The 20,994-nt window shown below is 42.6% G+C and overlaps 2 protein-coding genes across 2 annotated transcripts in view; both read right to left on the bottom strand.

The window, feature by feature from the left end:
- Positions 1-2,406: 2,406 nt before the first annotated feature.
- On the bottom strand, positions 2,407-4,387 carry MRPS16 (mitochondrial ribosomal protein S16). Its single transcript, XM_044662813.1, has 3 exons — positions 4,240-4,387; positions 3,267-3,527; positions 2,407-2,684 (listed from the first exon to the last, which is right to left on the bottom strand). The coding sequence occupies exons 1-3, from the start codon at positions 4,250-4,252 to the stop codon at positions 2,560-2,562; spliced, it is 399 nt and encodes a 132-aa protein (XP_044518748.1). The 5' UTR covers positions 4,253-4,387; the 3' UTR covers positions 2,407-2,559.
- Positions 4,388-7,929: 3,542 nt separating this feature from the next.
- The window catches only part of CFAP70 (cilia and flagella associated protein 70), a 78,931-nt gene continuing 65,866 nt past the window's right edge, over positions 7,930-20,994 (bottom strand). Inside the window, exons 23-27 of the mRNA XM_044662811.1 lie at positions 20,706-20,867; positions 18,864-18,953; positions 11,443-11,544; positions 8,783-8,830; positions 7,930-8,146 (exon numbers count right to left, since the gene is read on the bottom strand). Coding sequence (XP_044518746.1) covers positions 8,066-8,146; positions 8,783-8,830; positions 11,443-11,544; positions 18,864-18,953; positions 20,706-20,867 — 483 coding nt within the window. The 3' untranslated portion in view covers positions 7,930-8,065. The remainder of the gene's footprint in view (positions 8,147-8,782; positions 8,831-11,442; positions 11,545-18,863; positions 18,954-20,705; positions 20,868-20,994) is intronic.

Raw genomic sequence — 20,994 nt, 5'->3', positions numbered from 1 at the left:
CCAGAGTTTGTTACTACAAAGGCAGAGGGACTCAGGTGGAGCTGCTCTCCTCCCCCTCTCCATTGCTCTTGAGGACATTTTTTCACACACATCCCATGCCTAGCAGCCCAATGGGAGCTCACAGGGGGTAAGGTGGGTAGCTCACAGATGGCAGAGCTGGAGGGGAGCGGAGCACTGGGGTCACTCCTCTTCCCCTCTCTATAGGTAGGTGTTGAGGACATTTCTCCCATCCCTCTGCCCAGCACCTCAATGGGAGTGCTTCCTCCCTCTCCTGTGTGGAGTAATAGGGTGGGGGAGGCAGGGCATAGCATTTGGTCTCCTGGGGAGGGCAACGGCACTCGGTCTGGGGGGGACCAGCATTCTGTCTCTAAAAGGTTCACCACTACTGTCGGAAGGCATGGAGTGTTTGCCTTTCTTTGTTAATTCCTGCACTTAACACAATGCCTAACAAGTAGTAGATGCTTAATACTAGTCCTCAGTTGTGACTGATGCTTTAGGATCTCATTTGGGGTTTTCTTGGCAAAAAAAACTAAAGTGGTGAGCCATTTCCTTCTCCAGCTCTTTTTTGACAGATGAAGAAACTGAGTCAAACAAGATTAAACAACTTTCCGGGTCACACAGCTAGTAAAGTATCTAAATCCAGATTTGAACTCAGAAAAATGAGTCCTAAACTCCAGGCCTGGCACTCCATCCACTGTGCCACATAGCTGCCCCTTTAGAATGGTCCAAGATGCTAAAAGGTACAATGGTTTAGAACTGAAGGAATGCACTTAAAAAATTAAATTCTAATAAAATATTCTGCGAAATAAGTAGACATGTTAGAGACCAACATGGTTATAAGTGAACTCTCCAATGAATTCAGATTTGAAAAGGGTAAGTACAAAAATATGAGACACATAAATGAGGAGAAATACCCAAAAGGCAAGAGTGACATGAAACTAATGAGAAAAACATTGATCAGTTTCAAGCAAAGAATGAGGTATGATTTGGGGAAAGTGTTAATAATAACAAGATGAATGAGAATAGGCATGCAGCTTGAAATGAAAAAAAAAAGTTAACTCCTATTTTGCTTTGCTTTGTCAAGGAGAATGATCTTCATACTGGAAAGAATAACAAAAGAACGGGAGGGTCAGGGGACCTGAAGCCTGATTCTGCTGGGAAGATAGCAAAAGAATACTTAGTTATTCTGTAGGAGTTCAAGTATCCTGGCCTAGACAAATTGCATCCCAAGTCACACTAAGAATTTATTCAGGGGCAGCTGAGTAGCTCAGTGGATTGAGAGTCAGGCCTAGAGATGGGAGGTCCTAGGTTCAAATCTGGCCTCAGACACTTCCCAGCTGTGTGACCCTGGGCAAGTCACTTGACCCCCATAGCTCACCCTTACCACTCTTCCACCTAGGAGCCAATACACATAATTTAAGGGTTAAAAAAAAGGAGAGAAAAAAAATTTATTCACTATAGTACTGTGGGTCACCTAGGCCGTACTATAGATTAGCCAAAGTGCTGGTTTTCAAAAAAGATGGAAGCTGTAATCTGGATGAGACTAGAGTTTGGATATTATAGCCTCCTCAAGTGACACATTTGGTGGTTTGTACCCACTGAGGAAAATGGGAATCACTAGAAGCTTGGCTTCCTTAAGAACAGGTCACCAAACTAAAATCCTTTTCTTTTTTGGATAGTTTTGCTGGAATCATCAGGGTTATTACAACATTCTAGATTTCACCAAGATATTTGCCAACGTCTCTCTGAGTCAAGATGGAGAAGTATGGCCAAGATGATCATTGTTAGGCATTTGGACTAGTTCATTAATGGATCAATGTCAATCTCAAGGAAGGTTTTTCCTCATCTGCTGAAGGGCTCTTTTGCTTCATTCAATGTTTTTATTGGTGGCTTAACGATACAGATGGAATATTTTTCAGGTTTTCAGGTGATAAGGTAACCATCTGATCTATGTCAACTATTTATGACTTGATTATTCAGTCTCAGCCTCCTTCAGTCCATCTTCTATATAGCCATCCTGTGGAGATTCCTGAAGCATGTCTTTCATCCCTTTACTCCTCAAGCAGCTTTGGGGACTTCTTGTAGCCATTTGGATAAAACATAAAACCCTTTACTGGAGATTTAAAACACCTCTCAATTTGGATCTCATCCATAGATTTCCCATTATATTCCACTTTCATCTCAACTCTTCCAGGGGTCCCCTTCTAACTCCTGAGATTCTATGCCCCAATAATTCCCTAATATAGCCTGCCCAAGGACAAAATCCAGTTTCATCCAATTATCAAAAGCCAGGAAAGCACACAAGCGTTGAGGCCCAAATCTAACCTCCAGATACCTAATACTAGACCCAAGGCTACGAAGCAGGACTACCTCATTCTACCCCTGCTCTAAAAGAACACACAAAGCTCTGGAAATTCCCTTTATTCACCTCAGAACAAAACAAAACGAGTTCTTAAATCAAAGTGTGCCCCGTGGCTCCTAGAGCTCAGCAGAGTGTCTGGCAGAGTACACATTTAACAAATGCTTCTGGATTCCACTTGCAGGTCCCGCTCAGGTTGCTCAGCTGGGTTCTGTCTCTGTGCTTACTGCCTGAGAAGCTGAACTGGCTTCAAGAGCTCTTTTCCTTCGAAGTCTCTCTGCACTTGTGACAGTCATGGGATGCAGAGGGAAAAATCCAGAAAGACCTAAAAGCAGAAAAATGTCCACTTATAAACACAAAGCCATTGATTCTCTACGAATCCATCTCCTGGCCTCTAATGAGCCTGCCACAGTAAGTCCTAGCCCAGTGCCCATAGGGAAGTCAATTCTGGAATTGTTGGGTCCTGCCGCTGTAACTGCCCAGATCTCTCTCCAATGGACCCCCCTCCATTAGAGAATGTTTACTCCTCTACTCAGTTGGCTATGTTGTCAAAAAAGGAAAACAAACTGTAGAAGCTTGGCTGTTTTTTGGTCCTGCCACCTCTCAAACTGAGGATTTTCCTCCCAGTTGAGAAGGGTAAAACTCAGGCTAGTCAATATTCTCATGACTAGTAAGAAGTGGGGGTATCTGTAAAGACGACCACGAGAGGCTTCTTCAAACTGAAAAACCTAAATTAGGGTCAGGATTAAAGCTTCCTATTCCTAAACTGGGGAGGGGGAGTTCGGCATTCAGAGCTAACAGCCCTCAGGGGTTGTCCATGAACACGGCCACATTAACCGAGCTCCCCACGACGTCACGGGGTGCCCTGACAGCGCAGAGCCCTCTGGATCGGATGGGGCTGCATTACCTAGAAGCTTCTCCACAGGCTTGGTGAGGTGCGCCCCGGAGCCTAACCAGTGCCGGATCCTCTCCAAGTTAAGGCCAACAAGCTTCTCCCCATTGGTGTTGGGCAGGGGGTCATAGCAGCCCAGCTGCTCCAAGTAGCGGCCATCTCGGGCACGTTTGTTGTAAGCAGCCACGATTCGGTAGAAGGGCCGATTGGTGCAGCCGCTGAGGGCCAGCCGGATGGTCACGTGGCCACCTCGGTAAGTCATACAGAGAAGGGAGGCTGTAGGAATACAGACGGTCAGCACCCGCTGGGCAAGGAGGGCAACGCCTTTGTCCCATGGTGCCCCAGTTCAAATGCTCTTCCCTCCTGGCCTAGCTGGATCCCACCGCCTTTCCGTGGCGGCTAAAGACCCCGTGCGTGACACACAGTAGGTGCTTAGTAAAGGTGGTCTCTCAACCTGCTCTGAACCCCGAATCCGCTTACAGTGTGGCCCACTGGGGGGGGGGTGGCACTTCGGACCGGCGTCAGTCAGTGACTTGGAGACAACTAATCGGTTTAGTGCAAAGAGCCCTGGGCCTGGAGGTGGAAGACCTTAGTTCAAATCCAGCCTCGGTAGCTGGCTGACCTGGGTAAGTCACTTAACCTTGTTTGTCTTAATCCCCTGGAGAAGAAAATGGCAAACTGTCCAGTATATTTGCCCCAAAAACTCGGAGTGCGTGGTTACGAGATACGACGAACCACCACCCCGTGACTCCGCGGTGGCAGCCCAAGTTAGGGTTCGGAGGCAGGGCTGAGGGCGGGAACTAAGCCTCTAAACAGCAGCCTCTCAAGTACAACGGAGTCTATCCTACTGCGCCTGCGCACAGTACGCTCGCTGATTGTATCCTCCAGCACCCTCCTCCCTTCGTCCTACCTTTCTAGCCCCGTCCCTTCTCCATGTCTGAGCTGGGGAGGTCACACTACCCCGGCTCTCCCCGTGGTAGTCACTCACTTAGATGGACCATGGCGGGCTAGACGGAGACCAGACACCGGGGCTCTCTATAAGACCCGTAGAGGCTTGGGACCTCTAAAGCAGCCGCGCAGGAGCAAGTTCGAGCAAGTTCGTTGCTACCACCGGAAGCGAAGAATTCTCTGCGCCTGTGCACAGAGAACCCGGAAGCGCTGTCTGCCGTGGTCCCGCCTCCTTTAAGTCACCGTGGCTACGGGCACAAATCTTTCCCCTAGAGGCTGTGTGATTCTGGGCCAGTCATTTACCTGCTCTGCCTCAGTTTTCCTGATCCGTGAAATGGGGACAATAGCGTATTAGGGTTGTCGAGAGGCTCAAATCCCATAGGATTTGTAAAGTAGTCTACAAATGCTACTCTTCTAGCTACATAAAGCATATATTAAGCACTTACAGTGGGCCAAGCTCGGTGCCAACTGCTGGTAATACTTATATTTGATCCTGAAAGGCAGGAGGGAAAAGCCTTAGAGTTCGTGCAGCAGGAGAGTCAGACCTTTAAGAAAAATCCCTTTAACAGCCGCGTGGAGAATGGGCTAGGGAGGGAAAAGGCCGGGAGACACCAATAAAGTGACGGATTGGTCAGGTGTGAGACAATCGGGGCTCCCTTGGGGGAGGGGAGGGAGCTCTGCTCCGTTCTGGAGGGGCTGGGTTGGAGGCTGCCCTGGGGAGCCTCCCGCCTGCGTGGGTCTGAGGGCTGATGGCGGCCCCGTGACAGTGCAGAGAGAAGAGGACAATCTCAACCCTGAGCTAGAGCCACCGTCGCAAGGTTTACTGATGCTGATCGGGCCAGGACAGCCACGGGAGGAAAACCCAGAGAGGAGGCGGCAGGAGCCCACAATCACAGACTAGGAGGAGCCAAAGTCATCACATCTGGCAATGAAGAGGTGGCTGGTAACCCTAGAAAGAGTATCTCTCAATAAGGGATTAGAAGCCAGATGGAAGGGAAGCAAGTGATGAAACGGGTGGGTGCAGCTCAGAGAGCCAGGCCTAGAGAGGGGAGGTCCTGGGTTCAAATCTAACCTCAGATATTTCCTTGCTGTGTGTCCCTGGACAAGTCACTTAATGCCCATCACCTAGCCCTGACCGCTCTTCTGCCTTGGAACCAATACCTAATATTGATTCTAAGATGGAAAATAAATGTTTTTTGTTGTTGTTTGTTTGTTTTAAAGAAGGAGTGGAAGTAAAGCAAGTAATCAAACATATTTCTGAAGCTCCGGCTACAGTGACATACACTGCTAAGGGAAGGGTAATAGGAAGAAAGGATAAAACATTTCCTGATTCCCAAAGAGCCAATATTTTAGAGAGGAAGGCAACATGGAAATAATTGGGTACATATAAGAGACCATACTGTAGAGGGAAAGTATCTAGCATCTGGGATAACTGGGAAGGCCTGCAGAAAGTGAGATTTGAATCCAGGCATGAAAGAAGTCAGGAATTCTAAGACATGGGGGTGAGAAAGAGTGAACAGTCATCATAAAGGGAAGAATAAAGGGTCAGATGTAGGAAAGGCAGGAAGAAGCCAGGATATGAAGAATTTCAAATGTCAGAGGACTTCCTATTTGAAGCCTCTAGAGTTCATTCAGAAATGTGAAGATGGGATTAACTTTCCCCTGCCTATTTTTAGATTTAATCACCAGAAGTGTATACACCCCATTTTATCCTTAAGTGGGGGAGGTCTGTGACCCAAATGTGCAAAAGTGGGTGACGAATCAGAAACGACTAAGCAAAGCTAAAGCTACAATTGGTCCGTGTAAAGTGGAAAGAATGCTCAGGAAGTGACAAAGCAGTGGCTACCTCCTGTGAGAGGAAGTTCTTCAGAGTTCGGAGCTCGAGTTGGAGACAGGTGAAGGATCTGCTTTGTGGATCCAAGACTCTGAAATTTGGTGAGACTGTTCTTGAATCTCTCCCTTTGAACTGCCATGTGGGTGAGTGAAAAGGCTGACTTCTTTCCTGACTTTCTGGAGAGACAAGCCTTGCAGAAGCCTCTGTTTTGGAGAAGGCCTCATGATTGGAACCCTTGTTTAGTTTACCGCTGGGGCCCCTGAAGCCCTGCCTGGTTCAGACCAGGCCGGAGTAATTATCTACACTCTCTTTCTCTCACTACCCTTACTTTTACTTTTCCTCCTTTTGTAAATAAATTGCCATAAAAAAAGTTATTCTGACTTGAGTAATATATTTTTGGCAACCACATTTTTATACATTTAGTCTAACCTTTAATTTTTTAACTGTTACAGAAGTTCGGGTGGCCTATGCTTTGGGGAGATCCCCTTAACAGCTCTGTGGAAGGGGGATTCTCACGGAGGAGGAGAAGCCTGTTGCTGGGAGTCTAGGCAACAAGCCTAAGAACAAATGAGAAGAGAAGAATATCCCTGAGCTGGCAGTCCTGGGGCACTAATAAGAGGGTGGTGTTTGGGACAGTAAAAAGAAAGCTCAGAAGAGGGGAAGATTGGGGGAAAGAGAAGTTCTGCTCCTGAACATGTTGAGTTTGAGCTATCTCTAAGGCATCTGGTTCAAACTGTCCATTAGGCAGTTGGGAGGAACCTGGTGCTCCAAAGACTGGAATCATCTACATAGAGATAAAAAATCAACCTAGAAGAACTGATGAGACAACTATGTGAGAGAGGAAGTGTTTGGCTATGAAAGGCAATATAGCTATAGGACAGTGATGGGCAACCTTTTGAGCTTGGTGTGTCAAAATTCACCCAAAAAACGAGCATAACTCGGGTGGTGTGTCACTTTGAGGAAAAAAACTGTAACTTCGGTGTGCGGCCCCATACTTCTCTGTATGCGGCCACGTGTCATCAAAAATGGCTACACGTGTCATAGGTTGCCATCAGGGCTATAGGAGGATACCCGAGGAAATGGGTCTAGTAGGAAACGGGCATGTTAGTAGACAATAGCTATGTGTCTACTTTCTTCTTTAGTTAAGACTAAGGTAGGCCACAGGCCATGGATCTGATTAGCTCTGAGAGCCCAGGACTGCAGCTGTAGTAGGTAGCGGCAGCTTTGTCTATGGGAGGACTCCATGTAGACCCCTTGGGTTAGGGGAAATCAGCCAATCTGGTGCTTCTCTGCTCTTCCTCACAGACGGATCTCTCTGGAATCTACCTACACAAGGTACTAAGAGCCACCCAATCTTTTTTCACTATTAAATTATGCCTCTAGGTCACATCCTGCCATTAGTGAGCCTGAACAGTGATGTGGCATTATCTTGCTTTTTGCTCTTCTCCTTAAGTGGATTCCCTGCAATCAAGTCATGCTTTTTAGACTTGGAAGACCTTAAAATCTTTTTTTTTTTTTTTTATCAAATCCTGTCTTGCAATTATGGAAACAGAGGTTCAGTGATGAAAGAACTCACTCAGGATCACAAGAGCAAGGCCCAGACCAGAACGCAACTCTGAGAACTGGCCTAGGGCTCTCTCCACCAGACTACACTGCTTTTCAGTGTCATCCTAGAAATTCTGGCAGTGCCACTCCCACCCCATCTCCCCCCACCCAGGTCTAACTCTCCACTAGAGGACATTGCCTCTCGTTCTGACACTCCTACTCTCTTTGTCCTCTCACTAGTGACCTAGATTGGCCTTCATATCTCTTATTTGTCTTTTATTATCCTTATTGAATAACAACAATAAAGAAAAGAAACATTCAACAAACAAGAATAAACATAAAACTAAAAAGCCTGCCAAAATGTACCAGTTTCTGGGGTGGATTGTTTTGTTCTTCAGGTGCAGGATTAGTCTGACTCCAGGATTCAGGGGCTCAGGAGGTTTCTTCCCTTTAGAGTCAGACAAAAGAAGCTCCTTCTTGAAGGCGGTCAGAAGGAAGGGTCCCCAAAGCCAACCATCTCTTGCACTTTGTGGATCTCCTTGAGCAATTCCTCATTACCCAGCTTTAGCTGCATTAAAATGGAGAGGCTACTGTCAGATTAAGTTGGCAATGTTTTACTAACATCTCAAACCACTCACGACTCCATATTTCACATTTCTCATTAGGACTGCATGCTGTTGGAACTTCTTGCTATCTTTTAAGTACCTCATGGGAACATCATTCAAATATCTCAAAGGAGCAATAAACCCCATTTGTTGGCCAATGACAAGTGTCCCAATTTGATACTCATAGACTCTTTGGACTAGAGGAAAGGTCTGGAATTTAGCTCAACTCCTTACTGAGCATATTAGTAAACTAAGATTCAGAGTACTTAAGTGCTCCTTCCAAGATCACCCAACTAGCCCAAGACTAAGATGGAACAAAAGCCCAGCACTGCTCATTATGCTATTTTAGAGGCTATCTCAAAGAGAAAATGGATAATAAATACCTACAATCACTTAGTGAAGGAGTTATGTTACAAAACCTGCCCCATGGGGGGTAGGGGGGAAGCAGATGTGATAAGAAAAAAATAGGGCATCTCACAGTGATAATTCTCAGGTAAAACATGACAAAACAGCAGCAGCTTCTTCCTGAATTAAACCAGCCCTCCTTCGGGCAATGTAGTTTCCATCCAGCCAACCCAATAGGAGAATTAGAGCCAAACCTTCAATGTGTATTTGTAGGACTGTTCTGCTTCCAGTCTCCTCCCAGCCTAAAAAAAACAAAACAAAAAAAGCAGCTAGTGATGATTATGTATAATAAACACGGCTACTTTAATATTTTAAAAGATTCATTATTTCATAAGTGAAGAAAATCAGTGCAATGAGAGACAACTTGGTATGTTTGTAAGCAGCAGGGAAGGAGCAAAATGAGAGATTGACAATGAAATAGGGAGGAAATGGTCCAAGGGGCAAATTCAAGAGATAGAGATGGGTTAAAGAGAGGGATTAACATCTCATCCTTGGTACCTGAAACAAAAAAGAAAAGGATTTTTAGAGGAGTAATGAGGTAGGCAATCAGAATAACAGAGTCGACAGCTTTTCTCTGTCAAGTAGGAAATGAGATTATCTGCTAAAATGGAGGAGAGCAGGAGAGCAGAAAGGCCTGATTACAAGGTGGTTTAGAACAATCCTGGCAAGAAGCATGATGCAGAGTTCATCAAGGGAAAATAAAATGGCAAAAATAAAAATAAAAGATGGTATATATAGCCTTGACTGAGATCAGAGATTATGTATCTGTAGTGTACCTGATCAATGTGGTAGAACAAATTCTTCAAGGAGCATTCAATAGCACAAGATTAGAAGTACAGAGAGAGATGGAAGGAGAAGAGGATATGATCAGAAAGGTTTTTCAAGGTCATGGAAGCATCACAGTTAGGAATCATGGTGAGATCTCAGATATGACCCATGCTTGTGAGTGACGGAGGTAGAGTAAAAATTTCTGCCACAAGAATTGAGAAGGTTGATTACCTGGGAGGCAACGAAAATATTTAAATACTTAAATATAGCTATATCCCAATCAATGAGAATCATGAGTCCTGTCTAATGGTTGTATCATTTAGATTCACGTTGCATATTCCAAATGGGCTAGAATCAATGATTATATTTAATATATTTTTAACTTCAAATGATGCAAATTCAAATGCATGTAACCAACCACTTTGCCAGGATTCATTCATTGTTTGCAATGGGGGAACCTAGCAGTATAAAGGCAGTTTGGGGAGGAGAGAAAACCTGGGAGTCAGATACTGAATACCTTCAATAGGGACCTAAGTCTGGTAGATTACAGCAATATATGACTGTACTGGATAAAAAGAGAGGATGAAGCCACAGAGTGTGGCATTAGCGGCATTTGGGACCAGGGGCTATGCCAAGAGCTCCTGCTGGTCCAGTCTGTTAGAAGTCATAAGAGAATGAGCAGCCCTCACTGGAAAAGGCAGCTTTGAATGTGGTGTCTTGAGGAGAGAGCCAGGCTTTCATGAATGCAGGAATATGAGAAGACAACCCAGAGACCTGGGATGAGGGACAATTTGTCAGAAGGGCTGAAGGAAAGTGGGGACGGGGGCCCAGGCTGTTCAGAGAGGATAGGGACTACAGATGGTAGGATGAAGCTAGGAGGAGAGTATGGGGAACAGTAGTTTAGATAAAAGGGACTTTCACTTCCATAGAGGTCAAATCTGAATCCCAGGGATTAGGGGAGCAAGAAGTATTAGTTTGTTACCCTAAAGACACAGGAAACACTAGCTGATCGATGCTCTTGCTCTCCTGAGTCCTAATGTTATTAATTGGTTCCATGAAAATATCCACGAAGAATCAGTTAGCTCTACAACGTTACAAACATTGTTCCATGAGGATATTAATGAGATCCCTGACAAATGGTGCTAGTAGGGACAATTAATGCAGAACATTGCTGTAAATCAGTGGTTCCCAAACTTTTTTGGTCTACCACTCCCTTTCCAGAAAAAATATTACTTAGCGCCCCCTGGAAATTATGAAACTATTGAACTCAGAATAGAATGTAATACAAAAAAAGTGTGGCCATCACTGCTTTCCTGATCACTGCAGCACCCACCCAGGGGGCGGTGGCTGCTGTAAACAAACCTGGGTTGTTATGAAGACAAAGTAATATTTAAGAAAACACTTTGAAAAGTATATAACTGCTGAACAAATTCTAGAATTCAAAAACAGACTGGAAGAGCCCTTAGACATCCACTAGTCATCTCCTTATTTTACTAAAGCTGAAGCCCAGAGAGGGAAGGCAACAAGATGATGCAGCTATTAAAGTGGCAAAAATAGGCCTGGGCCTCAGTTAGATTAATACTTTTCAAGAGTTTTATTCCCAAGGAGAAAATTTCAGCTACTCACTTATTTCCTTTGTTAGAAATCCCAAACTCCCTGGAACTCAAGCATCATGGTGCCCACTGATGTCCTTGATCAGGAATCTAATGGAGTGAAGCCAACAGGCTCTATTCCATATATTAATATGTTGCAGACTAGTGACTTCAAAATGGAAAGATGCTGAAAGAGCCATCAGCTCTTACACTGAACCCAGTAGGTTGTGATTTGGTCACTCCCTTGTGTCCACCCCAACCATTATCTGAACCTCCTGGTAACCTGAGCTCACTGGAGTTGACTCGTTGGGGAGCACTTCAGAAGAACATCGGAATTCTCATTAGATAAAGCTGGAACCTTCTTTCTGGTGAACATCTTTGCTGGCTTGCAAAAATGAAATAATTACAAGAATAATCCTGCCATTTTTCATTCTCTGGCCTCTCCCATCCCTCACTGGGAAGGAGCTTTGTCTTGTGGATAGCTGGAAACTCACTTTTAGACAGACCAGGGTCAGATAGGCCCACACTTCAGCATTGTAGTTGTTCATGGCATTGGCTTCGGAAAGGGCATCTTCTGCCTCTGTGAACTCCTCCAGCTTAACAGAGAAAAGGTAACATGAGCTGAGTCAGCATAGCAAAACCCATCAAACTTTTATGCCATCTTAATGCCAAGATCCTTATAAACACATAAACACAATTCAGTAATTCCCTTCTAAGCACTACTGTGCTTGTCCAGTTCCAACTCTAAGTTTTCTCTTTATTTTTTTAACCCTCTAAGAGAGAAGAACAAGGGTTAAGTGACTTGTGCAGGGTCGCACAGCTAAGAAGTATCTGTTTCTATTAAAATAGGAGTCAGTCCTTAGATTCTAATAAATTTTATTAGGATTATTTGGATAGGTAGAAGATGAGAGAGAGAGATAGAAAAGGGGCCCTAATCTAGCTTTTCCATGTGGCTCCTCCAGCAGACCCCAGCACAGAAGTGTGGAGGCAGAGCGCCAGAGACGGAGAGAGCACGAATTCCTGCTTAGCCCTTTTCATAACCTCCTGGTGCCCCTGCTCCTATCCTAGCCATCCAGGTCAAGTTCAGGCTGATGCCAGGTATGAAGATAGTCGACAGAAGATGATTACCACCTGTGTGACCCCAGAAAGGGGGGGGAGGGTAAATTTCCTTCACACAACCCTCCCTCCCGCGGCCATTCTTTGGGAGACCAACATGTTAAATCTCCTCACTCTGGTTTTCTAGATTAACATTTCAGGTCTCCCCAATGGATCGTTCTACATATGGAGCCTATACAAAGATTCTCTCACTAGAGGGGTATAAAATATTGCACCTTACAAAGAGGTAATTACTACAATTTGGGGGATAAGAGGAAAAGAAAGAAGGAAAAAAATGATTGATAGACACATTGACAAAAAGCCAATTGGGGGCACTCCCCTTTGGCATAAGAGTTTACAATCAGAATAAATGGTAGGTTCAACTCTCTTCAGTTCAGTTCATTATATCCAAAAGTTCACTCAGGATCTCTTGATGTAGTGTGTGATTTCTGTAGGCATCATAATGGCATCTTCTCCAGACGGTCCACTTTCTTGGTCTGGGGTGTTGGTGATTTTTGTTTCCTAAAGTTACTTTAAAAGATCTTAAACTTTGGATTTTAGGATAATTATATAATACCCACTCCCTGAAGATAAATTTCCTTGACACATGTCTGAGGCCATATTTGAACCCAGATCCTCCTACCTCCAGGCCTGGTTCTCTATCCACTGTGCCACCTAACTGCCCCTAAGTTTTCTCTTTATGATGTGAATCTGAAAGTACTCTTCTAGTAAGATACTAGAATAGGCCAGACAGTTTTATTTTCCTCTAAAAAAGAATAAGTACATGGATAGGGAAAGGGACTGTGGTTTCCCTGACATAGGGCAGAGGTTCTTAAACCTTCTGGTCCCAAGACCCCTTTACACTCTTAAAAATCATTGAGGACCCCAAATAGCTTTTGTTTTTGTATCTTACATCTATTGGCAACTACTATATTAGAAACTATCAGAAACTGGAACTGATGGTAAACTATTAATAATATCATTATCATCAATTAATAAATTAGTTATTAGTATATAGGGTGTTTTGTAAATTTATTAATGAAGAATGGCATTCAACATATTCAAATTTCTTTAATGTCTGACTTAATAAAAGACAATGGTAATAATAATTATAATTTATATAGCATCTATATGTGTCAGGCATTGTGCTAAGCAGTTTTCAAATATTCTCTCATTTAAGCCTTTCAACAACCTTGGGAGATAGGTGATTTTATTATCCCCATTTCACAGTTGGGGAAACTGAAACAAATAGAGATGAAGTGACTCGGGATCACACAACTAGTATCTCTAGCTGGATTTGAGTTTAGGAATTCCTTATTCTATACCCAATACTCTATCCACTGAGCCACCTAGCAGTTTTAGTAGACAACTAGATTCCTATATTTGCTTTTGCATTCAATCTTGTAATTTTTTGGGGGAGGCGAAACATGAAAAAAATCTGGTCTCACTTCGATATGTGGTTGGAAAAAAGAATATTTAACAGGCAAATAACAATACCTCATGAAACACCTGGAAGAATTTTGGGAAACACACACACACACACACACACACACACACACACACACACACACTTCCAGAGACTATACTTTTGAGAATCCCTCACATAGAGAATATCCATGACTAATGCTGGTAAAACATGACTGATTTCCTTGACTCCACAAAAGGACAATGTGCAGTGAAAGCAGCATTGTTGAAGACTATTAGTTTCATAGGAACAGGATTATAAGTGGGTAACCAATTACATGACATTACAGTAGGGTTTGGCTAATCTTATGGTTGGGTTAGTTATGGTATATTAAAAACATGACTACAAATGGCAATCAGCAACTGGAACAGTTTCAGATAATGCTTTTGTTGGTGTAAAGAAGCATTCCTTCAGTGCTAGACAAAGGTAAACCATGTAGAATAAGCATTTTTGGTTACTGGTAGATATGCTAATCTAATGCTAATAAGATCTCAATGCTAAGCTCTTATGCCAGAACTTCATTAGCACGGCATTCAAGGTTCATTTTGGGGGTAGAAGTCTCAGAATTTTTTGAATAAGGGGCAAAAAGGCTTAGTCTTCGTCATAGCCTTTTGACTTACTGGCTAGATGCAGTAACTCACCCATCCCAAGGCTTTGCACTAAAAGCTTGCCCTTATCAGTATAGCAGGTAAATAAACACACAGTGGGTAGTAGAGGGAGAAAGGGATTAATGAGGAATGATTGGGGCAAAGTGGGTTAACTGCCTAACACACAAATACACTGGGAATCACACCTACTCCCACAAACACAGGACACAGCTGAGAGTGAGTGGTGACAGGGCTGTGAAAGGCAGTTAGTCCCAACTGTCTTCCTTAACTAAGCCAGGGATAAACAACTCAGTTAGTGTGCTCTTGATTGGTTGTAGAGAAGGAAAGTAGTCTATAAGTTATAAAAACTATTTAATAAAGTCTTGGGAAGGAAGGTGGGGTTAGGTTAGTCTAAGCCAGTGATTCCCAAAGTAGGCACCACCGCCCCCTGGTGGGTGCTGCAGCAATCCAGGAAGCAGTGATGGCCACGGGTGCATTTATCTTTCCTATTAATTGCTATTAAAATTTTTTTTAATTAATATCTGGTACTGCTAAGCCACCTTCCTTCACGTTTTTTTCATTATTTCCCTTGTTATTCTTGATCTTTTGTTCTTCCAAATAAACTTTGTTATAGTTTTTTCTAATTCAGTAAAAAAATTTTTTTGGTAGTTTGATAGGCATGGCACTATATAAGTAAATTAATTTGGGTAGAATGGTCATTTTTTTTTTAAACCCTCACCTTCCATCTTGGAGTCAATACTGTGTATTGGCTCCAAGGCAGAAGAGTAGTAAGGGTAGGCAATGGGGGTCAAGTGACTTGCCCAGGGTCACACAGCCGGGAAGTGTCTGAGGCCAGATTTGAACCTAGGACCTCCCGTCTTCTAGGCCTGACTCTCAATCCACGGAGCTACCCAGCTGCCCCCGAATGGTCATTTTTATTATGTTAAATCATCCTACCCATGAGCACTCAATGTTTTTCCAATTGTTTACATCTAGTTTTAATTGTTTGGAAAGTGTTTTGTAGTTATGTTCATATAATTCCTGTATTTGTTTTGGTAGATATATTCCTAAGTATTTTATATTGTCTAGGGTAATTTTAAATGGTGTTTCTCTTTCTACCTCTTGCTGCTGTGATGTGTTGGAAATATATAGAAATGCTGATGATTTACGTGCATTTCTTTTGTATCCTGCAACTTTGCTAAAGTTGTTGATTATTTCTACAAGCTTTTTAGTTGATTCTCTGGGATTTTTTAAATAGACCATCATATCATCTGCAAAGAGTGATAGCTTAGTCTCCTCCTTGCCTATTTTAATACCTTCAATTTCTTTTTCTTCTCTAATTGCTACTGCTAGTGTTTCTAGTACAATGTTAAATAATAGAGGTGATAATGGGCATCCTTGTTTCACACCTGATCTTATTGGAAAGGCTTCTAATTTGTCCCCATTGCATATGATGCCAGATATTAAGTTATACTATAAAGCAGCAGTCATCAAAACAATATGGTACTGGCTAAGAGATAGAAGGGAGGATCAGTGGAATAGACTTGGGGTAAGTGACCTCAGCAAAACAGTGTATGACAAACTCAAAGAGCCCAACTTTTGGGACAAAAATCCACTATTTGACAAAAACTGCTGGGAAAATTGGAAAACAATATGGGAGAGATTAGGTTTAGATCAACATCTCACACCCTACACCAAGATAAATTCAGAATGGGTGAAAGACTTGAATATAAAGAAGGAAACTGTAAGTAAATTAAGTGAACACAGAATAGTATACTTGTCAGATCTCTGGGAAAGGAAAGATTTTAAAACCAAGCAAGAGTTAGAAAAAATTACAAAATGTAAAATAAATAATTTTGATTATATTAAATTAAAAAGGTTTTGTACAAACAAAAACAATGCAACCAAAATCAGAAGGGAAACAACAAACTGGGAAAAAATCTTTATAACAAAAAATTCTGACAGTGGTCTAATTACTCAAATATACAAGGAGCTAAATCAATGTATAAAAAATCAAGCCATTCCCCAATTGATAAACAGGCAAGGGACATGAATAGGCAATTTGCAGATAAAGAAATCAAAAGTATCAATAAGCACATGAGAAAGTATTCTAAATCTCTAATAATTAGAGAAATGCAAATCAAAACAACTCTAAGGTACCACCTCACACCTAGCAGATTGGCTAAAATGATAGCAGGGGAGAGTAATGAATGTTGGAGGGGATGTGGCAAAATTGGAACATTAATGCATTGCTGGTGGAGTTGTGAACTGATCCAACCATTCTGGATGGTAATTTGGAATTATGCCCAAAAATCGATAAAAGAATGCCTGCCCTTTGATCCAGCCATACCATTGCTGGGTTTGTACCCCCAAACAGATCATAGATAAACAGACTTGTACAAAAATATTTATAGCTGAGCTCTTTGTGGAGGCAAAAAACTAGAAAGCGAGGGTATGTCCTTCAATTGGGGAATGGCTGAACAAATTGTGGTATATGCTGGTGATGGAATACTATTGTGCTCAAAGGAATAATAAACTGGAGGAATTCCATGTGAACTGGAAAGAACTCCAGGAATTGATGCAGAGTGAAAGGAGCAGAGCCAGAAGAACATTGTACACAGAGACTGATACACTGTGGTAAAATCAAATGTAATGGATGTCTGTACTAGCAGCAATGCAATTACCCAAGACAATTCTGAGGGATTTATTAAAAAGAATGCTACCCACATTCAGAGGAAGAACTACAGGAGAGGAAACACAGAAGAAAAACAACTGCTTGAACACTTGGGTTGATGAGGACATGATTGGGGATGTAGACCTAAAAGGACCACACCAACACAACTATCAATAAAATGTAAATAAGTCTTGACTGACCACATATGTTAAAACCAGTGGAAATGCAAGTTAGCTATGGGGTGGGGAGGGGTTGGGGGAGTTTGAGGGGGGTGAAGGGTAAAGTATTAAAAAATTTTTTAATTAATTTTCAGGGGGCTAAGTAATATTTTTTCTGGAAAGGGGGTGGTAGGCCAAAAAGGTTTGGGAAACACTGGTCTAAGCTAAGGCTAAGAGATCTACCAACTGCCAAAAGAATGTGCTGGCTTCACAGACCTAAACACAGATAGGCAGGGCTGGGAATCAGGAGTGACTGCTGTGGGCTTTGGATTCAAAAGGGATTTCTCACACTCCTGGAGATGCTGTATCAAGCTGAAACCACAATGTTCAGGTAGATGAATAAATCCTTGTCAGCCAATAAATCCACAGACTGAATTAAAGACACTCTGACTAGTCCACCCAATCACAGAGACATGCCCTTTCCTCAGTCCTGATGCTTGCCAGATGTCTCCACAATATCTCCAAAGATAGGATACAAACTGTTAACTGGATCGAAAATGCCACACACCCTGCTCCTTGCTCCTGGCAGTTCAGACTCCCCCACACACACTCCTCTTTTTGCATTCTACATAGAATGTCCATCCCTTAAGCAAGGCTTGTGTGTCCTGCTGTCTGTACATTGCTATTTCCTCTCTATCTATCTTCATGTCCTACCTTATATTTACCTACAACATCAGGGAGATGCTTTCTAACCACTATACATTAGTAGACAGAAAGGAGAAAAGTGCCCAAAAAGCTATGGCCCAGCTGATGTTAGCAGTGAGTAGCTCTGTGGCTGTAAACTTAGCTTAGATGTCCAGAAGAGGTAAATCACAAACCAGAACGTATGATAACATTTTACTAAAAGACATTAGCAACTCTTCAGTGTAGGAGATGCAAGTTTCCCTGGCCAAGTCTAGGGAGCACTGTGAATAGAACCATGGGCAAGGAGTCAAGAAGACCAGCCTTAGAGAATTAATAGCCGTGTGATCTTAAACAAGTCATCTCACTTCTGGCTGCCTCAGTTTCCTCAACTGTAATAGCACCTATCTCCTATGACTGTTGTGAGTGTCAAGATAATATCTGAGAATCTTACTGTCTACTGAGGCAGTTAGGTGGCCCACTGGTTACAGTGTTGGGCCTAGAATCAAGAAGACCTAAGTTCAAATCTACCCTTAGACATTTAAAAATTGTGTGATCCTGGGCAAATCATTTCCCCTCTGTTTGCCTCAGTTTCCCCAACTATAAAACAGGGAAAATAATAGCACCAATTCCCCAGTGTTGTTTTGACCATCAAGATATGTATTTTTTAAACCCTTATCTTCTGACTTAGAATTTATACTAAGTATTGGTTCCAAAGCAGAGGAGCTAGGAAGTATATGAGGTCTGACTTGAACCCCAAACCTCTTCTCTTTAGGACTGGCTTCCTATTTACTAAGCCACTCAGCTGCCCCTAAGGGTTTACTTTCTTACATCATTGTAAGAAAAGCCATTCTAGGAAAAGAACAAAACCTTCCCCTTCATTAACGGTGGGTTTTTTTCTTTTCCTTTTCCCTCTCACAGTGTTTTCTACAAAGAAAGTAAAAAGAATCTAAGGCCAAAACGGGGAACAAAGGCTTTTTAGCCAGAATCAAAGCTTCAACCAGATCAAAGGGGGTAACTTGGCCTCCTGTGGCAGAAACACTTGGAAGTATGTTGCTATAATCATTGGACCTAAGCTGGAAAGCCGATTCTGTTCCATTTAGCTCTGGCCCCCTCAACAAGTCTGAGGGAGAGCTTTTCACTATGGGGAAAGTTGATGTGAGATTCATGCTGTGTGGTCACAACAACTCATACCTCAGTAATACTCAGACAAGAAAAGTCGACTTTTAACACTCTCAAACCTTAATTCTCTTACCCGGTAGCAGGCGATTCCCACTCCCAGCCAAGTGAGGCATGAAGGTGATCTTTTACAAGCCATCATGTACGTGTTCTTTGCCTTTTCATTCTGTAGAAAGAGAGTTACTAAGCTCCCACTGATGGGACATCATGCACTTCATATAGCAAGCAGGAACTATGAAGGTCTCTGATGTAACTTCTCTCCAAAACAGTGTAAGTAAGTTATTGGATTTCATTCACATTTTCTATAATTCTGCTAGCTATCACAAGGGGGTTGGTGAGAAAATCATATGGAATATACTCAAAGAAACAGGCAAAAAATTCCAAAGAAGCAAGAGATTTCTGCAAAAGTGCTGCCATCTTTATCTACTAACAGTTTGGGGGTTGTAGTTGAATCATGCCTTCAAGCCAGGAGTATTCTATCTCCCCATAAAATGCCTTCAAAGAAAAGAGAGTAAGTCTTCTTGGGGGTAACCACCCTATCAAGAACAATTCTTTTTTTGTTACGTGTTTATTAGGCTTTCTGGGAGGTGAGAATAAGAAGTGCATCTGGCCCAGACCCACTAGTTAGGCTCCCTAGATGTACCCATTCATAGCTAGAAGCCTCATATGTCCTCTCTAGTGCATTTTGCCCCTAAAATGTCAACTTTTGGTCTGATTTGTCCCAAATAGTGGAGATATAGCTGTAATGGGGATTAAATCAACGAGAAAGCCAGTGACCCCAGGAGTCACTTCCTTGGAGGCTGTCCTAAGGAGGAGTTCAGTGAAGATAATAAGCCCTCGAGGGGTTATAGTAAAATTTAATAAATCTCTCCTTTTTTAAATTGTAGGCCTCATATTTACCAGCAGAAACTTGGAACTGCTTTGGACTTTGGCCAGAGTTCTCAGCAGCTTCCCAAGGTCTATGGCTATCTAAAGATAAGCATTTTTCTGTGAGATTAACCCTTATTTTACTAAAGAATGTGTTTTCTTCATGACTCTTGATTAAGTGTTGAGACATGTTTTGCCTAGCTTTTCTTGGAACTCAGGACCTTGATCAGGTCCCTGGGACCCTGGGAGCAGTTATGCAAAAAGCCTTCTTTGTTTGAGGCCAATAAGAATCCCCTTCTGGAAAGTGGACTTTTGCAGTCTCACCCATGGAGAGGTTGCTCTGCCTGATGCTTTCCTGAATAGGCCCCTGAAATGGTGTTTCCCAGAACTTCCCAACTAGAATATTTAGGTGTTGAAGTTTTCCCCATCTGGTGATGTATCTTTCTTTTTTTACCTCTCTTATTATTGCTGGTATTGCTCTTATCTGCATATTCCTTTTGTGTTTTCTGTTGTAAGCTAAATTGCTGGATCTTTGCATAATAATAACAAACCTACTTTTTTTACTTGAAAATGCTGTGGAGAAACGTGTCTTATTGTAGAAGCAAATCTTGAGCCAAAAAGAGTGAAGCAGCTACAAAAATGTAACCCTTAGTGTTATAGTCCTGTGACAATCAAAACGAGATTTGGACAGGGTCCGAACCTGTGAGTACAGAGAACTCACCGATGGAGAAGCTTCCTTGCAATCTATAGTTCTAGAGATCTGTCTCAAGCTTTGAAAGGTCTAGTTATTTGCCCAAGGTCACACATGTAGAAAGTATCAGAGGAAGGGCTTGAACACAGATGCTCCTAGCTTCAAGGCTGGCCCTCTGCCAACCACACTAGACTGTCTAGAAGGGAACAGTTTTTCCATCACAATTTTATTTGCCTTATTAAAAAATACATAGTTATTTCACAAATTATAATGCAAGACACTATAATTTTCTTATAGCCACTGCTGCAGGAAGAAACTCAGTCCCAAGTGACAAGGCCTAGTATCTACTAGATTTCTCACCTCTCCCTCTTCCAGATAGATGGATCCCAGTCGCAGATAGATGAAGTGCATTTCAGCAGCATCTACTACGAAACTAACCGTTCGTTCATAGCATTCCTTGGCTTCAGCATGATTTCCAGTCAGAAAGTACAAGTGGCCCTTCAAACCCCAGACATTAGGGTTCTAGAAAGCAAGAACAATAGCCACTGAGCAAGCTTGCAAATGGGAGCACTTGGAATGAGGTTAATGTCTGTATTCAAAGTTATAGGCAAAATTGGTGACCCTTTTCACAGGGATTCCTCTGTTCTGT

This window comes from Gracilinanus agilis, chromosome 2 (assembly GCF_016433145.1).
Source record: "Gracilinanus agilis isolate LMUSP501 chromosome 2, AgileGrace, whole genome shotgun sequence".
In the NCBI taxonomy this organism is placed as follows: Eukaryota; Metazoa; Chordata; class Mammalia; order Didelphimorphia; family Didelphidae; genus Gracilinanus; species Gracilinanus agilis.
The sequence above is the reverse complement of the archived record's forward strand: the minus strand, read 5'-3'. Positions and strand labels throughout refer to the sequence as shown.